The 21791-nt window shown below is 42.7% G+C and overlaps 1 protein-coding gene across 1 annotated transcript; it reads right to left on the minus strand.

Annotated features, from left to right (window-relative positions):
• Positions 1–235: 235 nt before the first annotated feature.
• Positions 236–21070, minus strand: LOC133123909 (exocyst complex component 1-like). Its single transcript, XM_061234626.1, has 18 exons — positions 20991–21070; positions 20630–20820; positions 19721–19845; positions 17552–17711; positions 14480–14664; positions 11936–12163; positions 8154–8286; positions 6841–6950; positions 6474–6611; positions 5808–5910; positions 5406–5479; positions 4712–4813; positions 4098–4156; positions 3600–3897; positions 3118–3301; positions 2760–2959; positions 2310–2504; positions 236–2036 (listed from the first exon to the last, which is right to left on the minus strand). Exons 2-18 carry the CDS (start codon positions 20757–20759, stop codon positions 1872–1874), a joined length of 2589 nt encoding a protein of 862 aa, XP_061090610.1. The 5' UTR covers positions 20760–20820; positions 20991–21070; the 3' UTR covers positions 236–1871.
• Between the last annotated feature and the right edge of the window lie 721 nt (positions 21071–21791).

Consider the following 21791-nt stretch of genomic DNA (forward strand, 5'->3'; position numbering starts at 1 on the left):
TTGTGGAATTTATTTTAAGCCTGGTCAAGTGGTCTTACTGATATCAAAACTTGTTAGTGAGACTTTCTCAAGTGCAGATATAGGTTGCCATACAGATGTCTAAATTACATGAAGTTACATGAAGTTTAAAGGCAAAAGTTATTAAATTACACACAAGACAGGTGATTTCATGGTTGTGTGCACAGTAATTACTGCTGCCTAGTATCTGGCATTGAAAATATTGTTAAAGGCAATGAATTTTCCAGTTTATTAATGAAATTATTTGACATTTGACATTGACTATTTAAATGCACTCACAGCATATGAGGAACCATGTCACCACACTGCTGCACTCAGTATAACTTTAAAAAAACCTTAGCACTATGTTTTCTTTTTTGGGGGGGGTCTTCCCAGTGAATTCCTAATGCCTCATCTCATTGATGATTAAAGACACTTCACTGTAAATGTCAAATACAGGCAAACTCTGTATTAACATTGTTAACATGATTTCTCTTTTGAATTGGAAATAAACAAGAGGGGACATTTGATTTGGAATCTGAGGATTTAAAACAAAATATGTAATCTCCAATGTAAAGTCCATTAATAGCCACTACATGTGTCCAGTACAGCCTGTATGTACCATTACATAGTCTACCTATCTGTTTCTGGGATTATGCAAAAATTCCAAAAACATGGATACCATGTCTCCATGATGGTCACTATATGTAGAAAGCAGTATTGGGGCCATATATTCGTTGTATTTGTTACTTGGGTAAGGGCGGCACGGATGGTGCAGTGGGTAGCACTGCCGCCTCACAGCAAGGAGGTCCTGGGTTCGAATCCCCATCGGCCGGGGCCTCTCTGTGTGGAGTTTGCATGTTCTTCCAGTGTTTGCGTGGGTTTCCTCTCACAGTCCAAAGACATGCAGGTTAGGCTGATTGGAGAGTCTAAATTGCCCGTAGGTATGAGTGTGTGAGTGGTGTGTGTGCCCTGTGATAGACTGGCAACCTGTCCAGGGTGTATTCCTGCCTTTCGCCCAATGTATGCTGGGATAGGCTCCAGCCCCCCTGCGACCCTATTCAGGATAAGCGGGTTAAGATAATGGATGGATGGATGTTACTTGGGTAGCTGCATTATGTTGTGGCAAAATGACAATTTAAAAAAGAGGGCATGCACTTGATTCATCACAGAGTCTATCAGCGGGAGCTGAATATAAATGGGCAGACAGACTCTGGTCTGCTGATCTGGGTATTTTTGCTCGGAGACGTCAATGTTTCAGTGGTTTAGATCATTCTTCATTCTAACTTGATTTAATTTGGCAATAAATTGATCAGGAGGGGCATCAATGTGGTGCAGTGAGTAGTCTCCTCATTGCCCAAAGACATGGAGGGAAATTGGATAATTAAGAGTCCTCATTGTCCAAGGTGTATGATTGATTTGTGGAACCTTCATTAATTGATCGGTAACCTGTACATGGTGCATTCCTGCCCCTCATGTCCACCAAGATAGGCCTCGCTTCCCCAACTTGACTAGGAACATGCGGCCAGAGAATGGATCGATCGATCGATCATGAGGGAGGATCACTTTTGGAGGTCACTGGGAAATTGTAGTCCACAAATACCCCCTGGTGGTCTGAGAATTGCAATGAAAATTGTGTGCAATATTTTGCTAGCTGGTCTGTGGTTGTATTTATATTTTGCACCTTTACTTATTTTATACTTTTTACTTTGTTGAAATCCAAACATTTAAGTAGTACATCAAGATCATGTCTTTCAGTGGTCAATGTAAAAAACCATGTGAAACACTGGTGTCAGGTTTAGTACTGTTGCACTGTATGTGAGATGACGTGAGATACTGAATTGGGTGACTTTTCAGCAGTGCTTGTCTCCAGTTCAGGATCCTGGTTTGGCGTTCTTGTTGAGCGCACGGAAGAACTCCTGCACGTCCTGCCTGCTCGATTCCAATGAGACTCCAACTCCAGGGTAGCATCGGCCAACGATGCTCTCGAACCTGCGATACTGAGCCTCCAAGTCCTGCTGGATAGCTGTCCACACCACCTGAGGAGCATTTGTGTAGGGGCAGTTTCAGCAACACAAGCACAGTTAGAGTCTCTCACCTTTCTGTTTCCCTGTTCTAGCCTGTGCTAGCAAACGGATACATTATCCAAAAATTCAAGGATGGTTTAGACTATAAAATACCAAATATGACCACTACAGTACCCCCTAAGGACACAGGAACACAATAGGACCTGCACTACAGCCATAGCCAAGCCGTTTTAAAGCGGCTCCAAGCCTGCTTTCTTGCCCCAGAGCAGGGAGAGGCTGGTTTACCTGCAGCAGGGCGGGGGCCTCGCTCAGCTCTCGCCCCGTCTTCTTGTGCAGGACCTCCAGTGTGCGCTGCACCTCCTGGCCAGAGTGTAGCGCTGTCAGCCTGCGCAGCTCCTGTTTGCTGTAGGCCAGCTGGAAGCACACCTCCTCCTCCCGCACGCCATGAGCCAGGCAGCGCCGCACCCCGTCCAGGAAGTCCTGAAAATGGAGGTGCTGAGCCGCTTTGAAGAGGGAGAACCTGCTCTCTTACTCCAGCATCCTACCTGAACTCTTCCAGAGTTCACACCTGTCACTGTCATCTGTGTGCTTGTACACAAATACAAACTTGACCCACATGTCCAACTCTGACTTAATGTTAACCATTTAGTTCAGCATATGTGTGTGTTCTGCAAGTGTCTGTGCTGGCTGTTGCGCCTCCAGGCCTGAACACCCCTGCATGCAGCGCACACTCACACTGAGACGGCCGAAGGGTTGGCCCAGGTGAGCCCGGACATACTCCTGCACCTGGAAGGCCATCCTCTCCTTTGCCTCTTCCCACAGCGGCCCAAGCTTCGGCAGCCCCACGCGCCCCAGGAACCCAGCCAGCCGGTGGAAGTTCAGCAGCTTCACCACCAGGGGGCTGCAGCGAGTGCTCTGTCCCGACAGGCTGTCCACTACCGAACCAGGGCAAGACAGGAAGTCATTACATGGTGACTCAATAAATTTGCTTGTTCAATTTAAATGGACTTAAAAGTTCATGATGATCTGAAATAAGTAAAATGGCATGCATGAGCAGTTTGGATGCCGGGTGCATAGCAGCTGCTGTACTCACAGGTGTGGAAGGCTGTGGAGAAGAGCTGGATGTAAGCTTTATCCAGTCCCCAGCACTGCTCTGAGCCACCGAGCACAGTCTGCCCCTCTTTCACAAACTCCTCCAGCCTGAGCACAGTGGGCAGGATCCCCGGCCGAGCCTTCTTAAGCGCCCGCACGCTTTCCATCTCCTTGCACAGAGACTCCTGGGAAAAGAGTGCCATCAGCAGACAAACTAGGACCCACATTCCTCAAGGATATGGAGAAAGGAAGAACTGTAGTATGTTTTCTTTTCCTAAATTATCGATATAAAACCCATTAATGGTCCGCATTAACCCAAACTATTGTAATGAATATGTGTATAATGTGCTGTAATGCAGGTTGTGTTGACACGGTGATCAGAGCATAGGTGATCACGCTGAGGGGCAGTTATGCATGCCGCACGGTGCAGTTTACTGACTCATGGTGCCGTATGGGAACTGGCTGTGGCGGCGCTGAGCTCACGGTGTATCTGCGCAGGCTGCATTGGCCGAGCTGGAGGGCACCCTGCAGCAGAGAACAGCAGAAGGAGGCCGCGGGGTTATGCTGCTGATGGGTCAGGCACAGGCGGGCGACCTTCAGCGTGCTGAGGAAGCTCAGCGGCTCCACCTCCTCACAGAGGCTGAGCACAGACCACAGGCGGGTCTCCACGGGCCCCAGCACCGCCCGCACGCAGTCCTGCTCCCCAAACCCGGGCTCCGGGGGGGCGCCCGCAGCCGAAAACCTGCCCCAGCTGTGAGGCCTCATCCTCTGCTTCAGCTCACTGTGGGGAGCAAAGACACACGGGGACCTGCCATGGTTACTGCTCTTCCGCCTCAAGGAGCAAGAGCCCTTACAGCGGTATTCCCAAACCCTGGCCTGACGGAGGGAGCATTTCTGCTTCCCGGAGCTGTCGGGCCGCTTTTGCGTGTCTCGGAGCACGTACTGCCCCTCACCCACTGCCGCAGTGGAAACGTTACTCACACACAGTTCTGAGCCTGGTCGACCGCGCTGCCTCTTCTGCCGTCTGGAAACTGCAGAGACTGTAAAATCATTCTTTGTTTATTAAATGGGTTATTATTCTCCATTTCCCCTCCCACAGTTTGGAAAGCTACAGTGTACATGTGGGCCGGTCTGATGACTGTTCAATGCCCTTTGGCAGTTCGGGATGGCACGCATTCTCCAAACATGTTGTCAGCTGTGTTCTCCAAACATGTTCGTAGTGCTCAGTTTCAAGTGGGAGGAAGGTGTGGGGTGCTAACAGAGAGAGGTGTCCTGAACCACATGTATGGGGCTGTCATATGCTATGAATTATCCTGTGAATTACTGGGCCCTATGAACCAATCAAACAATTTTCTCTCCATAGTAAAGCATTATGACATGAAACGGTTCAAGGCAAGAAAAGCATTTAGAGTCCAAGCCATTTGTCAATGCATGCAGCTGGATATATGCTGATGCCGGTTAAATGCCTTGCGCCAGGCCACAACAGCATTGCCATTCTTTACACCTGATTATGTAATCTCTGAATTACAACCACAGTTCCTTAACTACAGCATTATATTGGCACCTCACGTTCCCAAGAACAGAGCTCCGCTAACCTCAGCGATTTTTGGGCCACTATCCAGGCTGAAGAACACCGTGAGGAACTGCTGCTCCATGACACACACCGACTCCAGCTGGGTCAGAACCTGCTGCACTACCTGCAGGATACAGAGGTTACAGACGGGATACAGAGGTGCTTTAGTACTACTATAGAGCTGGTGCACACCATTGTTGAAAGGAGGGATGATTCTTACCTGCTTTCAGACTGCCCATGTGATTAATGATTTGTTGCTTTTCTTATGAGTCACAGCAGTCTGTCTGCTAGATTATCTGAAGTGCATCAGTTCTCTGTGTGATTTTATTAATGCTGGTGCTGTGCACTTTCTCTCAATCTCAACTAATTGTGTTGCTGCAGTGCGTTTGCCCTTAGAAGAACCGTGTGTTGACCGTCGTGCTAGGAGCGGACAGGCTTCGTTGCCGCAGTATGTTTTTTCCTCAGTGTGGATTGATTTTGTTGGATTGATGCGTAGTTCCGTGGAGCTGTACTCTGCTGCAGTACGTTTCTTTCTCGTTGTGGACAGAGTGTTTTGCGAGTGGATTGATGGTGTCATGGCTGGATGGAGTGTTTTGCAAGTGGATTGATGGTGTCATGGCTGGATGGAGTGTGTCGCGTGTGGATTGATGGTGTCATGGATGGATGGAGTGTGTCATGTGTGGATTTGATGAAAGGGTCAGAGGTGCTGGACTCACCCCGCTGGCTCTCCTGTCACACCGCAATGGCACTAATCCACTGCTGGAATCACGGGTCGCACAGGGGACAGCCCCTGCAGACATAAACAAACCCAGCCACAGACACAACACAAAGAAAAAAATAAAATAAAAAGCATAACTGACTACTGAGTAGGATCTGATGTAGAGATAAAACTCAGTGTGCCTTAGCTCGTATTCTGTGCTCTGCAGATTTAACACAGTGTGATTCAGCGCTTAACTGATGCACGTGGGTCATCCTCACACAGCCAGTTTCTTTTAAAAATATAGATTTGTTTCACTCAATGTAGTTCAAATCAAGTTCAATTTCAGTCACATATTATTTGTTTATTTAGCTGTAATTTGAAAGCCTTTTTAAAACTCATTGTACCACAGCAAACTGACCGGATTTCTGTGTCTCCTTGACACCTAACAGCTGTAATCTTGCGGCATGAAAGAAGTCCTTCATCTGTTTGTCAAAAAGCTTTCCAATGTTCTCTGCATACACCTACACACAGAGATCAATAACCAATCACTCAGCTCCTCATTTGAGAAACATGAAAAGTCAGCACAGTAATGTTTCCTATAACAAATATTCCCACTGGAGTGTCAACCCTGTGAACTAGTAATGTTTAATGGAATTATTGATGTCAAGATACTTTTGTCACAGGGTGCAGAAATCTTCATGTCAACTGATTGACATGGAGCAACTTAAAAAATTCTCCACTAGAGGGCAGTCATATTCTTCTTTACTTTGACAAGCACATAACAGTAAGATCCGCAGTCTGGGAAAGAAATAGCGGTTGCCCCAAGCTCAAAATGAGAATGGAGGTATTTGATTGTTGCAGTTAGAAAGTTCTCACAGCCTGCAGAACTAAAGGTCTGAAAAAGGTCTGAAGAAACTAAAGTGAAAAACTGGATTTAGGTGTTCCAGAAGCAGGGCTAGAGGCTGATGCTGTTAAACATGCCAAAGTTAAAATACATTATAGCTCATGATCCAGTGGTTGAAGGGTTCTTTGTCATTCTCAGTCATTAACACTTAGGCCTCTGGAAACCTGCTTCGGTCCTGACCTGGGTGAGTCGCTGGAAGACCTGGGGACTGCTCTGTCTCAGCCAGCTCATGAGGGGCGTATACTCCAACAGCTGCCTGTGAAAGTTTTCAGTTTTCAGCAATGTCTCACCCTCCCTTTGGGGTTCCTTCACCAGGCCCTGTGAACACCAATCAGGGCATGTGGTCACTGACCTGCTGCATGTGGTCAAACTATGTCTCCGGTACCCACTGATGCTTCTGGGAAGTCAAAGGTTTGGGTCAATTTCCCTGTCTGGTCCTTGAAATACATTCATATTGCTCATTTTTGCCTTTACCTGACTTAGGCCTTACTTCTCTACTGACTGTTTCATTTATTTTATGTTGCAGAGTGAAGTTTGGCCTGTGTACCTGCTGCATGACTGCGTTGATTATGTGCTGGGTCAGGCGCTGCTCGAAGATCTGACGCACATTCTCAAACCTGATCAGTTGTTCTGCTACTCCCTGCAGCCTGCGCTGACCTGGCAGCATACACACACGGCACACACACAAACATACATACAAATGCACACGCATACAGAGAGAGAAAGAGATAGAACGAATAGATGTAACAGAGTTTCTCATTGTATTCGAAAGCTTCATTCATTGATTTATGAGAACAATCCAGCCAAGGTCAACAATCCAGCCAAGTGGGTGAGCTAAGGTTTTGATTCAATTCTAGCCATAGAGTATAACCAGGTCCATATTTTTGACAAAATGGAAAATGAGCTCATTGAAGCTGGAAACTGATGTACAGAAACTGTAAGCAACCTTTTAGCCTTGCCTTAAATACCCCTGCTATGTGATTCATGTAATTCTCTTTTTGCATGCCCTGGCTTCTCAACATGCGCAGTTGCTTCCTGACTGTCTGTAAAGTTAAAGCCATGACTGTCAGCTCTAGTGTACAACCAGGGTATGGAACATCAAAACGGCAGATCTAAGAGAGGCCAACCTTTCAAAACCTGACAGGAGGCCAGCAGGGACATGGATATATAATATTTATTTTCTTTTTATGACTCAAGCAAATGCTGACAAATCATATGCAAGGTCAAAAGATTAATCCCTCCACCCAAAACCACCCCAAAAAAACCAATTTCTTACAGAGTATGCTCTCATCTGTTTCTTTTACAAGAAAAAAGTCAATATCAGGAGTAGTGGAAAGGTATTGAAAATAATGAGTAAAAAAACAAACAAGCTGCACTTTGAAATACTGAAGTCTGGATAGAATCCAATCTATTCAGTACCTGCTCCTCTCTCTGTAAGGTGGCAGTCCCATTGGGGAGTCATAGGCTACAGATCTGAGCAGTCTTCTCTCTCTCACTCTCTCTGCCTCTGGGCATCTGCAGAAGAGTTACTATGATGGTGACCTCCTTGCCTTTCACGTTCCACACTTGGCAAATCGAAATGCATTTTTGCTGGAGCGGAGGAGAGGGATTTACTACTGCCTGCATGATAAGGTTTGAATGCCTTGCAGTTGCACACTTTAAGAGTGAATTAACAGTAATGGGAGATCTAGGGTCAAGGCATTCTGGCCCAAATAGAGTATACCCCCCCCCCCCCTTCATCAAAAGCCTATGAACAAACCTGTATAATGATGTTGCAGAGTGTGTGACACTATGACCCCTGTAGAAGGTGAGTGTCACACGGTGCTTAGCTGACACAGGTACACATTACACAGTGAGTACCTGCTGTGAGAGGAGTTTTGTTGCATTTGGAAAGTGCTGTGACTGCTCTGGTACAGGCCTTCACGTGCTCCTTATTGTCCAGGTCCCCCTTGGTGAGGACACGTACGTGATCCTCACTCAGAGTCAGCCCATCCTGCAGAACAGATCTGAGTCACATCTCTACAGTACAGACTCAGCTGAGTCACATCTCTACGGCACAGACTCAGGGCTGAGTCACATCTGTACAGCACAGACTCAGAGATTAGTCACATCTCTAAAGCCCACACATCTCTACAGAGCTGAGTCACATCTCTGCAGCACAGACTCAGAGCTGAGTCGAGTCACACCTCTACAACACAGATTCAGATGAGTCACACCTCTAAAGCACACACATCTCTACAGAGCTAAGTCACATCTCTACAGCACAGACTCAAAACTGAGTCACATCCCTACAACACAGATTAAGCGCTGAATCACACTGTGTTAAATCTGCAGAGCACAGAATACGAGCTAAGGCACACTGAGTTTTATCTCTACATCAGATCCTACTCAGTAGTCATAGCCTGTCCTAACATAGAGACTGGGCACACCATCTACAGAGCTTGCTATATTACACTCCATGGGCAAGAATGAGATGCCATAAAGCCAGATTCACAATCCACTTTTTAGTGGGCCCATTGTTCTCTCAGTTGGATTCTGTCTAGCTGGCTGTTGTTACACAGCATTTCCACTTGCATTCCAGCATGTGAATATACATTACATAATGTTTCCAGTGTCAAAGCTTTTCTTTTGAGCATTTTGGAACAAACAAGTGGGCTGATCAAAATACAGTGCTGGAACACACAGGTGGAACAGGTGGGATTATGTGCCTGTGTCGTTATGGAAACAGCAAACTGGACAGAGGAACAATGCACATTATTACAAATTATTGGATTACTGACATATAAATATGAGTATATAATCCTGGATTATTGTATTCCTTTGCAATTGGAAATTGTTACATTTCTGGATCATGGATTAACATTTCTTTAATATAAAGAATCAGGAGCATAACATGCTCTTCCCAAAATTCAGTCTGCAATGAAAGGGATGCTTTTACCTGCTTTTACCTGCATGTAGAGTTTGGGACATGTTTTGCCCATCATCCACAAGCCCATCGATCACTGCCATGAAGTAGCAGTTGGGGGCCTATGCATGGTTCTATTATATTGAGCCAAAGTAGATAATAGCTAATAAAATAATAAAGTTGATAATAAAAAATACATGTTTAAATTTGCACGTCAAAATATTAAATTTACAAAACTCCAGAAACTCCACCCCCTTCTGCATCTTTAATATTGGAAAAGCAGAAGTGAATCAAAGCTATATTAAGCACCATTATTTACAATGCTCAAGCCAGCATCTGTTAATGTTGATCTGTATAACAAGATGAGTGTGTGGGAGTCTGCTCTTGGCACTATGTCACTGAAACTGACAGTTAGAAATCTTTTGCGCATCTCCAATCCTTTCATTTTATACCAAACCAGCAACGCTTTCATTTTATACCAAACCAGCAATGCCTCTTGATATAAACTTCAAATATAAAATATTTTAAGATCAGGAGACCATGTCTACAAGTAGACACACACCTGGATTGCATTACAAATCAATCCAGGACTTAAAAGTGGTAACCTCCCGGTTTCAAAAGCCTATTGTGGAAAGAAGCACACTTTTAAGTCCTTGACTGATTTGTAATGCATCCTAGGTGAGTGTGCCTACTTAAAGATTAGACATGGTCCTCAGATTACCCTGATTCCTTCTTGCAAACTGAGCCCTGCCATAATAATATTCAATTATGGTATTAATGGTCAATTATTCTAATAGTAGTACATCATCTGTATTTACAAGTTGGGCTTTTAGGAGGCATTCAGGTTTACTGCAGCAATGCATCTAACCTGAAAATCAATTGTCAACCTCTGCCCTCCCAATATTCACGATGACTGATAAAACAAGTGGCTGAACTGGATTGCAGTAAATACACATTATATGGGACTTCATGTGTAAACTGATTGCAGCCAACCTCCCAGTTCAGTGAAAGGACACACTCGTTGTGATGTATTGATCACAGCACATAATGGCAAAGGGATTTATCACACAGCCACAAGCAGTATATACTGTAATGGCAATTGAGTATAAATAATTAAAATATAATGTATCTACTTGCCACATAAATACAATCATTACAACATACACATCATTACAATAGCGACCACTACAACTTGTACTACTACTTTTAAGGCACCAAAGAAAAAATTCCAAACTCAATTGGAATTTTTTTTATAGTAAGAGGTAAATATCTGCTTAGAGTGAGATACACTCAGTAAGCAATTTATTAGGTATTTATTAAACTTATTATTTAGACTTATTGGTCTTCTGCTGCTGTAGCCTATCCACTTTTGATTTGACAAGTTGTGTGTTCAGAGATGCTCTTCTGTATACCACTTTTGAAGTGTGTGGTTATTTTTGTAACTGTCAGCTTTGACCAGTCTGGTCCTTCTCCTCTGACCTCCCTCATTAACAATGCGTTTTTGCCTGCAGAACTGCTGCTCACTGGATGTTTTTTATTTTTCACACCATTCTCTGCAAACTCTAGAGACTGTTGTGCGTGAAAATGTCTGAGATACTCAAACCACACTGTCTGGGACCAACAATCATTCCACGGTCAAAGTCACTTAGATCACATTTCCTCCCCATTCTGAGATTTGCTCTGAACAATAGCTGAACCTCTTGACCACGTCTGCATGAGTTTATGCATTTAGTTGCTGCCACATGATTGGCTGATTAAATATTTGCATTAACAAGCTGGTGTACAGGTCTACCTAATAAAGTGTATATTGATAACAGAAAGTTGTTGAAGCATAGTATCACTGTAATAAAGATGATATGCTTGCATGGTCAGACTCAAAGAAAATATCAGGGGACCCATTTCTACTCTGGAGTTATGGAATTTTGCTCAAACTATTTCAGCTTTTTCCATCCATCCTACTTTTAGAAATGAAGGATGATGAACAGACCAAGCTCCACCAATTTCCACAGGATAAGGGAATGTTTGATATATGGCTTGGAGATGGAAGGAATTTAATATCTTTCAGCATCCTGTTATGAATGCCACTTGTAAGTGCTATGACATGCTGATAAATTATCATTATTTTCTGTTCTTGTCTCAAGGTTGCAATATCTGAAAAACTATCAAACTTCTCTTCAGCAATGTGCAGTCCATCAGAGGACACTGCTGCAAGTAAGTGTTCTTCAACTTTAATGACCTACCTGGCAATTTCAGTACTGTAGCTATAAATAAGTGTCACAGTACAACACTATCCTTGTTGTATCCTCTGAAAAAACATGTCTCCTTTTTTATAATGAAATATGAAATAGGTTGATAGTAATGACAACACTTCATGCTGATGTTTCTCAATTCTGGCTGTGGGGACCAGCTGTGCATGCTGGTCTCTCTTACTTTTCATGGATTTGGTATTGTTTGCAAGGTTCAATGAACAACTGGCCATGTCATGAATTTCTACAGTTAATCAACTGTAAGTGCTTTTAGGAGAAAGTAGCTGTTAGAGCTGTCATTGAGCATATTCAATTATGAAAGTCTATATTTTGTGTGTTTTGCTCATTTGTACTCCTTTAAGAAATATGTGCTGCTGACTTTAAACCTAATGAGTTATTATATAGATGATCTTATAATTTATAAAAATGACCAATTATTTGGCTGGCAAAAGCAGCATTTAATGGGTTCAAAGTTATTGAATCCTCCTCACCACCAGGTGGCAGAGCTCAGTGCACATCTGCCTGTGGTTGTGGTCCACATGTTGCAGCAACGCGCCATGCCTGTAGAGGTTCTCCATTTTCTTCTGCACGCTCTGCAGCAGTAGATCGTGTTTGGTCAAAACCTCTTCTATGTGCCCTAGCTCCTCCACAGCCTGATCCAGCAGGATCAGGAGCTGCTCTGCCTGCAACTCTGATGTCATCATGGCCTGCATGTTCTCCTGGGGAAGGAGAAGAAGAGTAGGGGGAAGAGCTTAGCATTCACTGATTCTGATTGATGGACCATTTTTCTATTGTCATTTCAGCGATGGAAATGTTATAAACTATATTCTAATACATCAGCATGCTATATTCCAACATGTCTCCTTTTATTTACTCCCATCAAAAAACACAAATTACCTTAGGTATGCAATGGTGACTCGTTAGAATGACTTGATTTGAACTTAATTTGCTTGTACAAAGACACAAGTGAAAAATATAAAATATCAAACTGAAATATTAATACAAATCTCTAATATTTTTATATCATTTAAAAAAACAACCTACTGTAAAGGTTTGGTAGGCTCCCTCAAATTGATAAGGAGTTAAATCAAAGTCAAGTCATCATAAGTCTAAATCCCAGGCATTGCCATCCTGAATCTCACTGTGACTCATTTGTAAGTGTTAAACAATTGTACTTCGAACATATAAATATACCCTGATATTTATAGTCACATTTTCTAATCATGGCCACAATCCAAATCTGCAGTTGCATGTGGAAACATGTGCATATGCTGCACAAATGGACGAAGAAGGGACTCAAATTTGCAAATACTAGTTACTTGCCTCACCACTAACACTAATGGTTTTTCTAACCCCAGCCCTAATTGTAAACTACCTAAGCCTTATGATAGGCCTAAGAGTCATCTAAAATACTGGATTTCTCTATAAGAATGGATGAAAAACAACCAAAATATCAGTTCAACAAAAGTAACTCAAGAGAATCTGGCTGAAGTAATGTATTATTGTTAAATTATATTATTATAAAAAATGCCAACATGCACAAGGCTATTATGTTAGGCCCCAATGGTGAAACAATTGGGGCCAAATCAAGGACTAACCAGTGGTTTACTCAGTGTTTTTACACTGATTTAACTCAACACGATATGATCCTCACACTGTCACACTCACTACACCCCTTTGCCAAAACCTTTGCTCTACCCCTGGTTATCTCTGTGCATATTAAATATCTTGGCACTCATTTCAACTCACTGAGAGCAATGTGTTTGTCAGTATCCAGGCCAAACTGTAATCAGGCTTTCTAAATCTGTCCATCTAATCATCTCCTGGTTTAATTGGCTTAATGAATTTCTCCCTCTTCACCTCAACTGATATGCAGTGCTTGTTGTGGCACACAATACTCCACCCCTGTGACTATAAAGCACTTTGAGATCCATTGGTAATTAAAGGGGCTGTACTGTTCAAATGCACACAGCAGCAGCTGCATGTTCAGTATATCACTTTGATAATTTAAACACAATACATTTGCATTTGTCTATTTTTGTGTCATTTGCACATTTAATTTTGAACCTTTTAAAAAGATTGATTGGAACTTGCTGTAACAGATTTAATCTTGTAAAATCCTTGTAAGATCCTTTTTTTAAACACGTAAGTTATTGTAAAACAGCTTATCGATGGGGATTCGTTTTGCCACCCCTTCAAATAACCCCCCCCCCCCCCCCACCCCACGTAGAATCACTCACACACTCTCAACAGTCATAACCCTCATCCTCAGTAGCACACATCACACACTTCCTCAGCAGCACACACCACACTCTTCCTCAGCAGCACACACCACACTCTTCTTCAGTAGCACACACCACACTCTTCCTCAGCAGCACACACCACACTCTTCTTCAGTAGCACACACCACACTCTTCCTCAGCAGCACACACCACACTCTTCTTCAGCAGCACACACCACACTCTTCCTCAGCAGCACACACCACACTCTTCCTCAGCAGCACACACCACACTCTTCCTCAGCAGCACGCACCACACTCTTTCTCAGCAGCACACACCACACTCTTCCTCAGTAGCACACACCACACTCTTACTCAATAGCACACACCACAGTCTTCAGCAGCACACACCACACTCTTTCTCAGCAGCACACGCCACACTCTTCTTCAGCAGCACACATCACACTCTTCCTCTGCAGCACACACCACACTCTTACTCAATAGCACACACCACAGTCTTCAGCAGCACACACCACACTCTTTCTCAGCAGCACACGCCACACTCTTCTTCAGCAGCACACATCACACTCTTCCTCTGCAGCACACACCACACTCTTACTCAATAGCACACACCACAGTCTTCAGCAGCACACACCACACTCTTTCTCAGCAGCACACGCCACACTCTTCTTCAGCAGCACACATCACACTCTTCCTCTGCAGCACACACCACACTCTTTCTCTGCAGCACACACCACACTCATCCTCAACATTGCACACTCTCCATGCTCAGCCTCAGTGAGTTCCTGCTTCTCACCTGGTCCATGTTGGCCATGGTGACATGCAGGACCTGTGTGAAGGCCTCTGCGTCAGACATGGCCAACTCACTCTCCTCCATGAGCTGCTCCACACTGGCTGCTTCACGTGCTGTCAGCTCTTGAAAGCCTTCCTCCTCTTCCTCCTGCTCCTCTGATACCCTGCAATGCTGCCATGGTAACACCTCTGTAAGTCAAAACAGGGAGATCTGGAGACAGATTCTGTATGCAATCTGTATGCAAACCAAGGCACAAAGTCATATCTAAGCATGAGCTTCTGGTACCAGGTACATTTTTAGTGACATAAACTGTTCATTTGGCGTCACAGCCCATGTGAGAGGGACAAATGTCTCCATTCTTGTAGACACTGTCCATCTGCTATAGCAGATCTGGGTATCTGCTTGTATGTGACTGTGAAGAGGAATATGAGATTCTAATATTGTTCTCATGGATGAATAATGAATATCTTTCATTAGAAATGAAAAGAGTGTGAACATTCACATGCAAATGCATTAGGTAAAATCTAGAGCAGAGTTGGGTTTGTTTATAACAACACTTTCACAAGAAAAATAAACTTATATCTAAATTCCCACAGGCAAATGGGTGGAGGAACGAGCTGCCATTTGCTTGATTTCATACAGAGCTGTACAGTACTACAACGCCCTGTTGGGAAAAACATCTTTCAGCTCCACTAGCTCATTTCCATCTCAGCTCCAAAATCTAACTATGCCCCGGTTTTAATAACTGGCATTCTTTCTTTCTGAATACCTAATCAAGTTCATGGCTTTGCTCATATTTTTCAGGTTTAAATGGAAGCTTAGGTGTTTCACAGCAATTTACATTTTTGTCATTTGCAGATGCTTTAAGCAACAACGGCTTAAAAAAAAAGTGCATTTAACATGGGCAAGAGATTGGCAAAGCTGTAATCAGAGACAGATAAAATTACAATCTTAAGCAATTTTCCTTGTGCATTGCTCTGCTCATGTTGTACTTCAAAAAAATTAAGGAGAAAGTAAAGTTACTTTGATAATTATATTCAAGGTCCATATAAATATAAGAACAGAAAAAATAAGTATTGAGAATACTTGTTGAGAAATGATACCAGTGTTTTTGAGATGGGTGCTTGGGGGGTTGGACCCAAAATGCAAGACCGAAGTCTGCTCCGCGGGGCAAAAGCACAAAGACAGCAGGCAAAGTCGTGGTACAGGCAGGCAATTGTCAACAAAACAGAAGTCAATAATCTTTGGTCAATAAACAGGCTTGGATCGTAACAGGTAGACAATGGCTTGACAAAACCGCTAAAGCGATACACTGACGAACAGGAGGCAATAATTTCGCAAAGACACGACATGGAACTGAGCTTTATATGCAGGTGAGAATTAGATTGAGCGCAGCATGATAATGGAAATCAGGTGTGGAGGATTGACAAGTTAACGAGGTAATTAGTAATCATTAGTAATAAATCTATCCTGCCCTCGCGTTCGTAAATTAGTAAATGACATCCACAAGAAACATAAGGTAACATGAACACATGGTTAGAATGTTAGTATTACCCAATCCTGAGTTAGTAGATTAGTAAGAAGACAAGGGGAATTGAAACAATTTAGGGAAGTGTGAGTGACAGAAAGAGAGAGAGAGAAAGCAGGAATGCAAGGTTTGTAGAAAGAGTGTATGCTAAACAATGAACAGAACCACAAACATAAATCATGACATAAGTTCGCAACTGTGACATGAATAAACTACATAATGTGACATGACTAACAATAAAATCGTAACAACAACTAAACATGAAACATAACATGACATGAAAATTAAATGTAACAAGAAATAAAGCATAACAACATGGCGAGACTAGACTAACATAATACGTTACATGACAATAACGTAACTAAGACAATGACTAAACATGAAACATGACGTGACAAACATGAAACATGACAGTTTTTTTGGTGGTTTGACACCAAATATATCCAGATGTGCCCCTATACCTGGTATAATTTTATATTTTGCAATAATGCAGCTCCATTATATCTGTATCTCAGGCTTAACATGCAGCCGTTAGCTCCTCACCCCCATAATTGCAGTGATTATGTGTTCTTCTGAGTGGATCAGCTGCATGATAGTGAACATTAGGTGCCTCCACTTCCTACCAGGCAAGGCCAGCACAACAACCACCTGAACAGTACATTAAGAGCCCGCTTTCTATTTTCTGCTCTTTTCTCTTGCTGTCACGTTGATGAAATTTATGTTTTACTGATCCAGCAGTCATTTAAAAATAAGTTAGTCTTTTTACTTCATTTCTCTGCTGTAGACAGTAAAGAAAGTAATTAAATACAGTGGTAGCAAACTTGCATGATGTAGGCATACTTGCATTTATTTTTGGACTATTTGTTTACCTAACATGATGCATCTTGGGAATAGCACAATTTGCATGTGCCTTGAAAAAAACAGCACCGTAAAAACTCTCTGATCTGGTAGCGCTCTCTCTCTCCCTGCAGACTCGACAACTGATAGTTATAAGTCCCCTAGAACTATATTTGGAGAATGATAGCAGAGCGTTCTGTAAGCTTGACTCTGAGCTTTTTCTGGTCCAGGGAATGTGCCTGGTCTCCACTGTTAAACACTTTTAAAACATATTGCACATTAAAACCAATACCAGAGTACCTGACAGCAAGTCAGAAGCTGTGAATTTGTCCAGGGATGTAAAACCTTTGACTGGAACATGTACTGCACACAAAAGGGATACTGTCTGGATACTCTATTGGGGCATTGTGTATATATTGAACAAACCGATCAATAGTTCAGATTTGGGTGTAACTTCAAGCTGAACTTGGTCCACTTGAAATTCCTAAAAATACTGTGTCTGTATTCTCCACCATACCTGCACATCCTTCAGAGGATGTTTACTGTAGGCAAACAGTCACCCCAATGAAAGTGGACTGAACAAAGAAACCTGACTACACTGGAATGTACTTTCACAACAAAAGAATGTCCTCATGACCTCAGACTGTGGTCTCTATAAGCCACTCCACAGATGGCTTCACAGTATCAGGTAGTGGCAACCGTGGTCCTACCATCTAAGATGTCTGGAGTGATGTTGACAAACTTGACCCTGTCCTGTAGGTAGCGCTGGTTGATCTTCCACAGACATGTGATGAAGGCCCTCTTCTCCACAGGGCTGTTGGTCTCCCACTGGTAAACCTTGTCCAGGTGCAGGTGGAACTCAGCTGTTTCCTGCCCAGCCAGAGAGAAGCTCTTGTGAGTCTAAGCGATGATATGTGGCTCTGTACCTGCCAGCAGACAGGTGTAGACAGTGTAGCTCTCTTTAAGTAACCGGGCCAAGCCTGTGACTAGAGCGCCATTAGATGTTACATTTTTATTGCCTCATTCAGACCCTGCCAAAAAGCATGAATGCCAAAGTACTGTTCCCAGTCAAAGTGGAGATCGGTAAAAATAATTTTCACAGCATGATGAGTCTGCTTGACTCAGACGTGGTCGAAAGGCCAATGTTATCTGCATGGAAGGCGGTCTCCCCTCTGTCAGTCAGGCTGAATGATGAGGAGGAAAGAGCACCATTGGAGGCCTCCTCAGGTTGACTGCTTCCCCTGCCCATGGTTCTCAATTTAATGTCTGTGACTTTGGAAGATTTGGAGTGGCCCTTATCCTGTGCAGCTACTGGCCCCCATCCCAAGCTTTATATAGACTTTTATTTGAAAATTCTGCTTTGGGAGGGGATGGGGGGCAGTTAGAAGGGCAGCAAATTCTGCCGACTACCCTTCGCCCACACAATGCGCCAGACATACTTCACTAAAACAGAAAAGCTTCAGATCCAGCCCCCTGATGGCAAACAATGCATAAATCACTAGAGGGTCAGCAAAACCACTTTCTTCCAGTTTTAGTTTGTAGTTCTGTTTTCTCTGTCTCTCGATCTCAAATATTTTTCCTTATCTTTAAAGGCAGATGCCAGCCTCAAACAACACACAAATGCTTATAACATTGCCACAGTACCATAGAAGGAATATTAATATTTGGAGAAGCACTTTGATTTGTAATGATGCCTACATTTCAGATAGAACAACTCTTGTACCCGTAAGTCCTATCTTCCAAGTAGGTATGTATATTCCACCATACAGCACATAAATTCATCACTGTGCTAAAATCAGCCTTGAGTATCACAAGCCAAGGCATGCAATGTTAGCATAAGCTCTTGTCGACTCACAGGTTTTCAGTACCAAAAACACTCTGTATTCCAGCCATGAAAATTCAAATGTGACTCACTGCAATTACCTTGTCTGATTCCTCTTTGTTGCAGCAGAGAATGAGCATTAATCTGAATTTCAGAAGACAGTCATGTTTAACTAATTGAAAACCAAAACTATGATGCATCCTTAACGAATGTGTTTGGACATTTTGGTTGTATTTTTATGTTTGCCAAAATGTGCATATGTGCATAAATGTTTGACGATATTGTACACCATAACATACAATGTACTGTATAATGCATTCAATATTATACATTATGCTGTAGTCATATAATATAGAAAATATAGATTTGGCAATAAATGCTTATTTGGCAGTACCTACGTACACTTTATTAGGAACACCTGTTCACCTACTTATTAATGCAGTTATCTAATCAGCCAAGGAGGGCAGCAATGCATAAAATCATGTAGATATGGGTCAGGAGCTTCAATTAATGCTCACATCAACCTTCAGTATGGGGAAAAATGTGATCTAAGTGACTTTGAACATGGAATGATTGTTGTTTTGAGTATCTCAGAAACATAGAATGTTGAGTGTATATGAGTGTATATGCTGTTAACATTACTCTTGACTAACCTGAAATAAGGAGAGCTGGGGAAAAGCTCAGAAACAGGATGAATGATGTCTATGTTTTTCTGCTGACTGTAGAAGACGTCCTTGAAGTTGAAATGTCAGTCACCCTGTTTTATGAAAAGTGTAAAGTTTCTGAACTTTGAGTGCATGAGCTCTCCTTATTTCAGGATAGTCCCTATGAAGTAATCCAAGTAAGTATCCTTCTTTTTGTTCTTTTTGTATCCTTTCTTAATAGCTTATTTAATAGCTTATATTAATTTTAATTTGTTTGAATTACTTTTGATACAGTTTGACAGTTGCAACTGACTGAAAACACAGGAAGTTGAAGAGCAATGAAATTGCTTTGTGTGGGTTCATTTCAGTGTCCAAACACAGAAAAATCTTTTAAATATTTTAGCTTTTCTGACCTTGACTGCATCTTTCCCATCGACAAGGGAGAGCTCAGTTGCTGACCAGCATGAGGATAGCTTGTAGTTTCCCTTCAGTCCCTTCACGGTCACCAGGGACACCTTCCCCCAAGAATCCAAGCTCACTGCAAAATGGGTGAGAATGGTTTAAGTGATTGAGTAATGTAGCCCCTTAGGGTCTGACCTTTAGACTGTGTAAAACCTTTTAGCACATGCAAAACTAATAACACCACCAATGATTGATGCAAAACAAATACCATGACCAATCACCGGTCATGGTGCTGGTTTTGCATGTGCTAAAAGGTTTGGCACGTGCTAAAGGTGTTACTAAATCTGGCCCTTAGTACATTAGGTACGTACACTCAATTGCTGTCTGAATTGTAATGGAGATTCTAAATTTCATACAGCCTTGTTGGTATTCCTTCAGTTAACTTGTCAATTAAATTGTTGGTTGCCTTCCAAGTCCCACTTCAATAAGAGACAAGCCTTCCTCTGTGCACTGTTGGCTTCATGAGTGAAGAACGCTTTCATATCAGATCAGCTAATGTCTTCAGGCCTTCTCTATGACAAAAGCACCACTGAGTCAAAGGAGATTTTCTAGCCAAGGTCCTCCAACCGACTCCATTGGAGTGGTCTCCGAGGAAATCAGATGCATCTTCGCAGAGGAGTGAACGGCAAGGCAGAATGAGTCAGGTGAGACCTGTTAGGGGGCACTGAGTGGGTGGGAGGATGAGTAAACCAGTGAAATGGGAGCAGTTGCTCCTCTGACATAAACTGGCTCTTAAACAGATCATCTTTGTCTCCAGGGGCTAATGCTATGATGCTCTCTTTCCCTCTGATAAGTGAAGAAATATATTAAAGGAGAGCTTTTTACGCATGAATACAGTTTTGTTCTTTTTTCTTTTTTACCTGCAGCACACAGAATGGCTTCCTTTCTTTTTCTGCTTGCTTTCCAGACAGAGGACACGGCCAGGAGCCTCTCGTTTTGTGGGGTGAAGATATCTCTCTGGAGATCATTGCGAAGGGAGAATGCCGCCATGATGTGACAAGATGACGCATCAAGCTGACGACAGACGTCCTCTGTTCTGCACCGACGCAGCCTGCGAAAGAGCAAAAGCACAGAAATCTCAAGAGCTAAGCTACTTTTCCCTTGAGCTTGACTTCTTCGATTGTACAAGCTAGTCTACCTCTGGAGATGTGAGAATTTAAATCTCTTTTACAGCGCTCTTCAAATGAGAGTTGTACAAAGTGATGCCTGAAGTGTCCTCACCTTCGCCCCCTTCCAGCGCAATGCTGGGGAAGTAGATAACCTCCACAGTGTAGGCTGACGCAAGTTAGAAACCTGTGCTGAAAAACAGGATGTTAAAAATGCTATGGTGGGTTGCTGATATGGTTTTTTTTGTCAGTTACGCTGTCAGATCAGGATGTGGTTAGTTACTGCAGCTTGTCTGTGTTCTCTCATGCAGTGTCACGCTACCTGATTTTGCAGAATATGAAACAGTAGTCATTTTTTACTACCATGCATATTCATCTAATTATTGCTTTCTTGGATGCTAAGTTTTTATTATTTATGTTGTGTATCAGTTTGGAACAACTATAGTCTAAGCTCTGAAGAAAGCTCAATTTAAACTGTGTAAAAATGACATTAGTTTGCTGCATGATTATAGGACCTGCGTACTATAAATAGCTTAAACTAGATGCATTCCCAGACATCCCAGTGGAAGGGTTAGGTCATTTAAGTGCATCACTTTCACACTCTCCCAAGTAATGCCAAGCCATGGAATGCGATCCAATAACACATTTAATCAGCGTCTTCAGGCCAGGCAGCACATTCTCTCTTTATTCTATACGTATATCTTTCATATATTATATTTATATGTGCTTCTATGTACCTTCCTTCCTGTCCTTCTGATGCATGCACAGTACACTTTTTCTGATCTGATTTATCTGATTTTAATTAGTTGAAAATGATAATTGCATATATACACTCTGTGACTTCTTCATTAGGTATTTATTAGACTTACTTTCTGGACTTATTGGTCTTCTGCCGCTGTAGCCCTCCACTTTTTTT

The sequence above is a fragment of the Conger conger genome, chromosome 3 (genome assembly GCF_963514075.1).
Source record: "Conger conger chromosome 3, fConCon1.1, whole genome shotgun sequence".
Taxonomy (NCBI): Eukaryota; Metazoa; Chordata; class Actinopteri; order Anguilliformes; family Congridae; genus Conger; species Conger conger.

What these genes read in the sequence shown, in the direction of transcription:
- LOC133123909 (XM_061234626.1), bottom strand. Translation starts at nt 20,759, where the DNA reads ATGGCGGCATTCTCCCTTCGCAATGATCTCCAGAGAGATATCTTCACC. An exon ending in CCATGGCCAACATGGACCAG is followed by an intron (nt 12,164 to 14,479) that starts GTGAGAAGCAGG and finishes CTCCTTCCCCAG; the next exon opens with GAGAACATGCAGGCCATGAT. An exon ending in GTGACAGGAGAGCCAGCGGG is followed by an intron (nt 4,814 to 5,405) that starts GTGAGTCCAGCA and finishes TGTATCCTGCAG; the next exon opens with GTAGTGCAGCAGGTTCTGAC.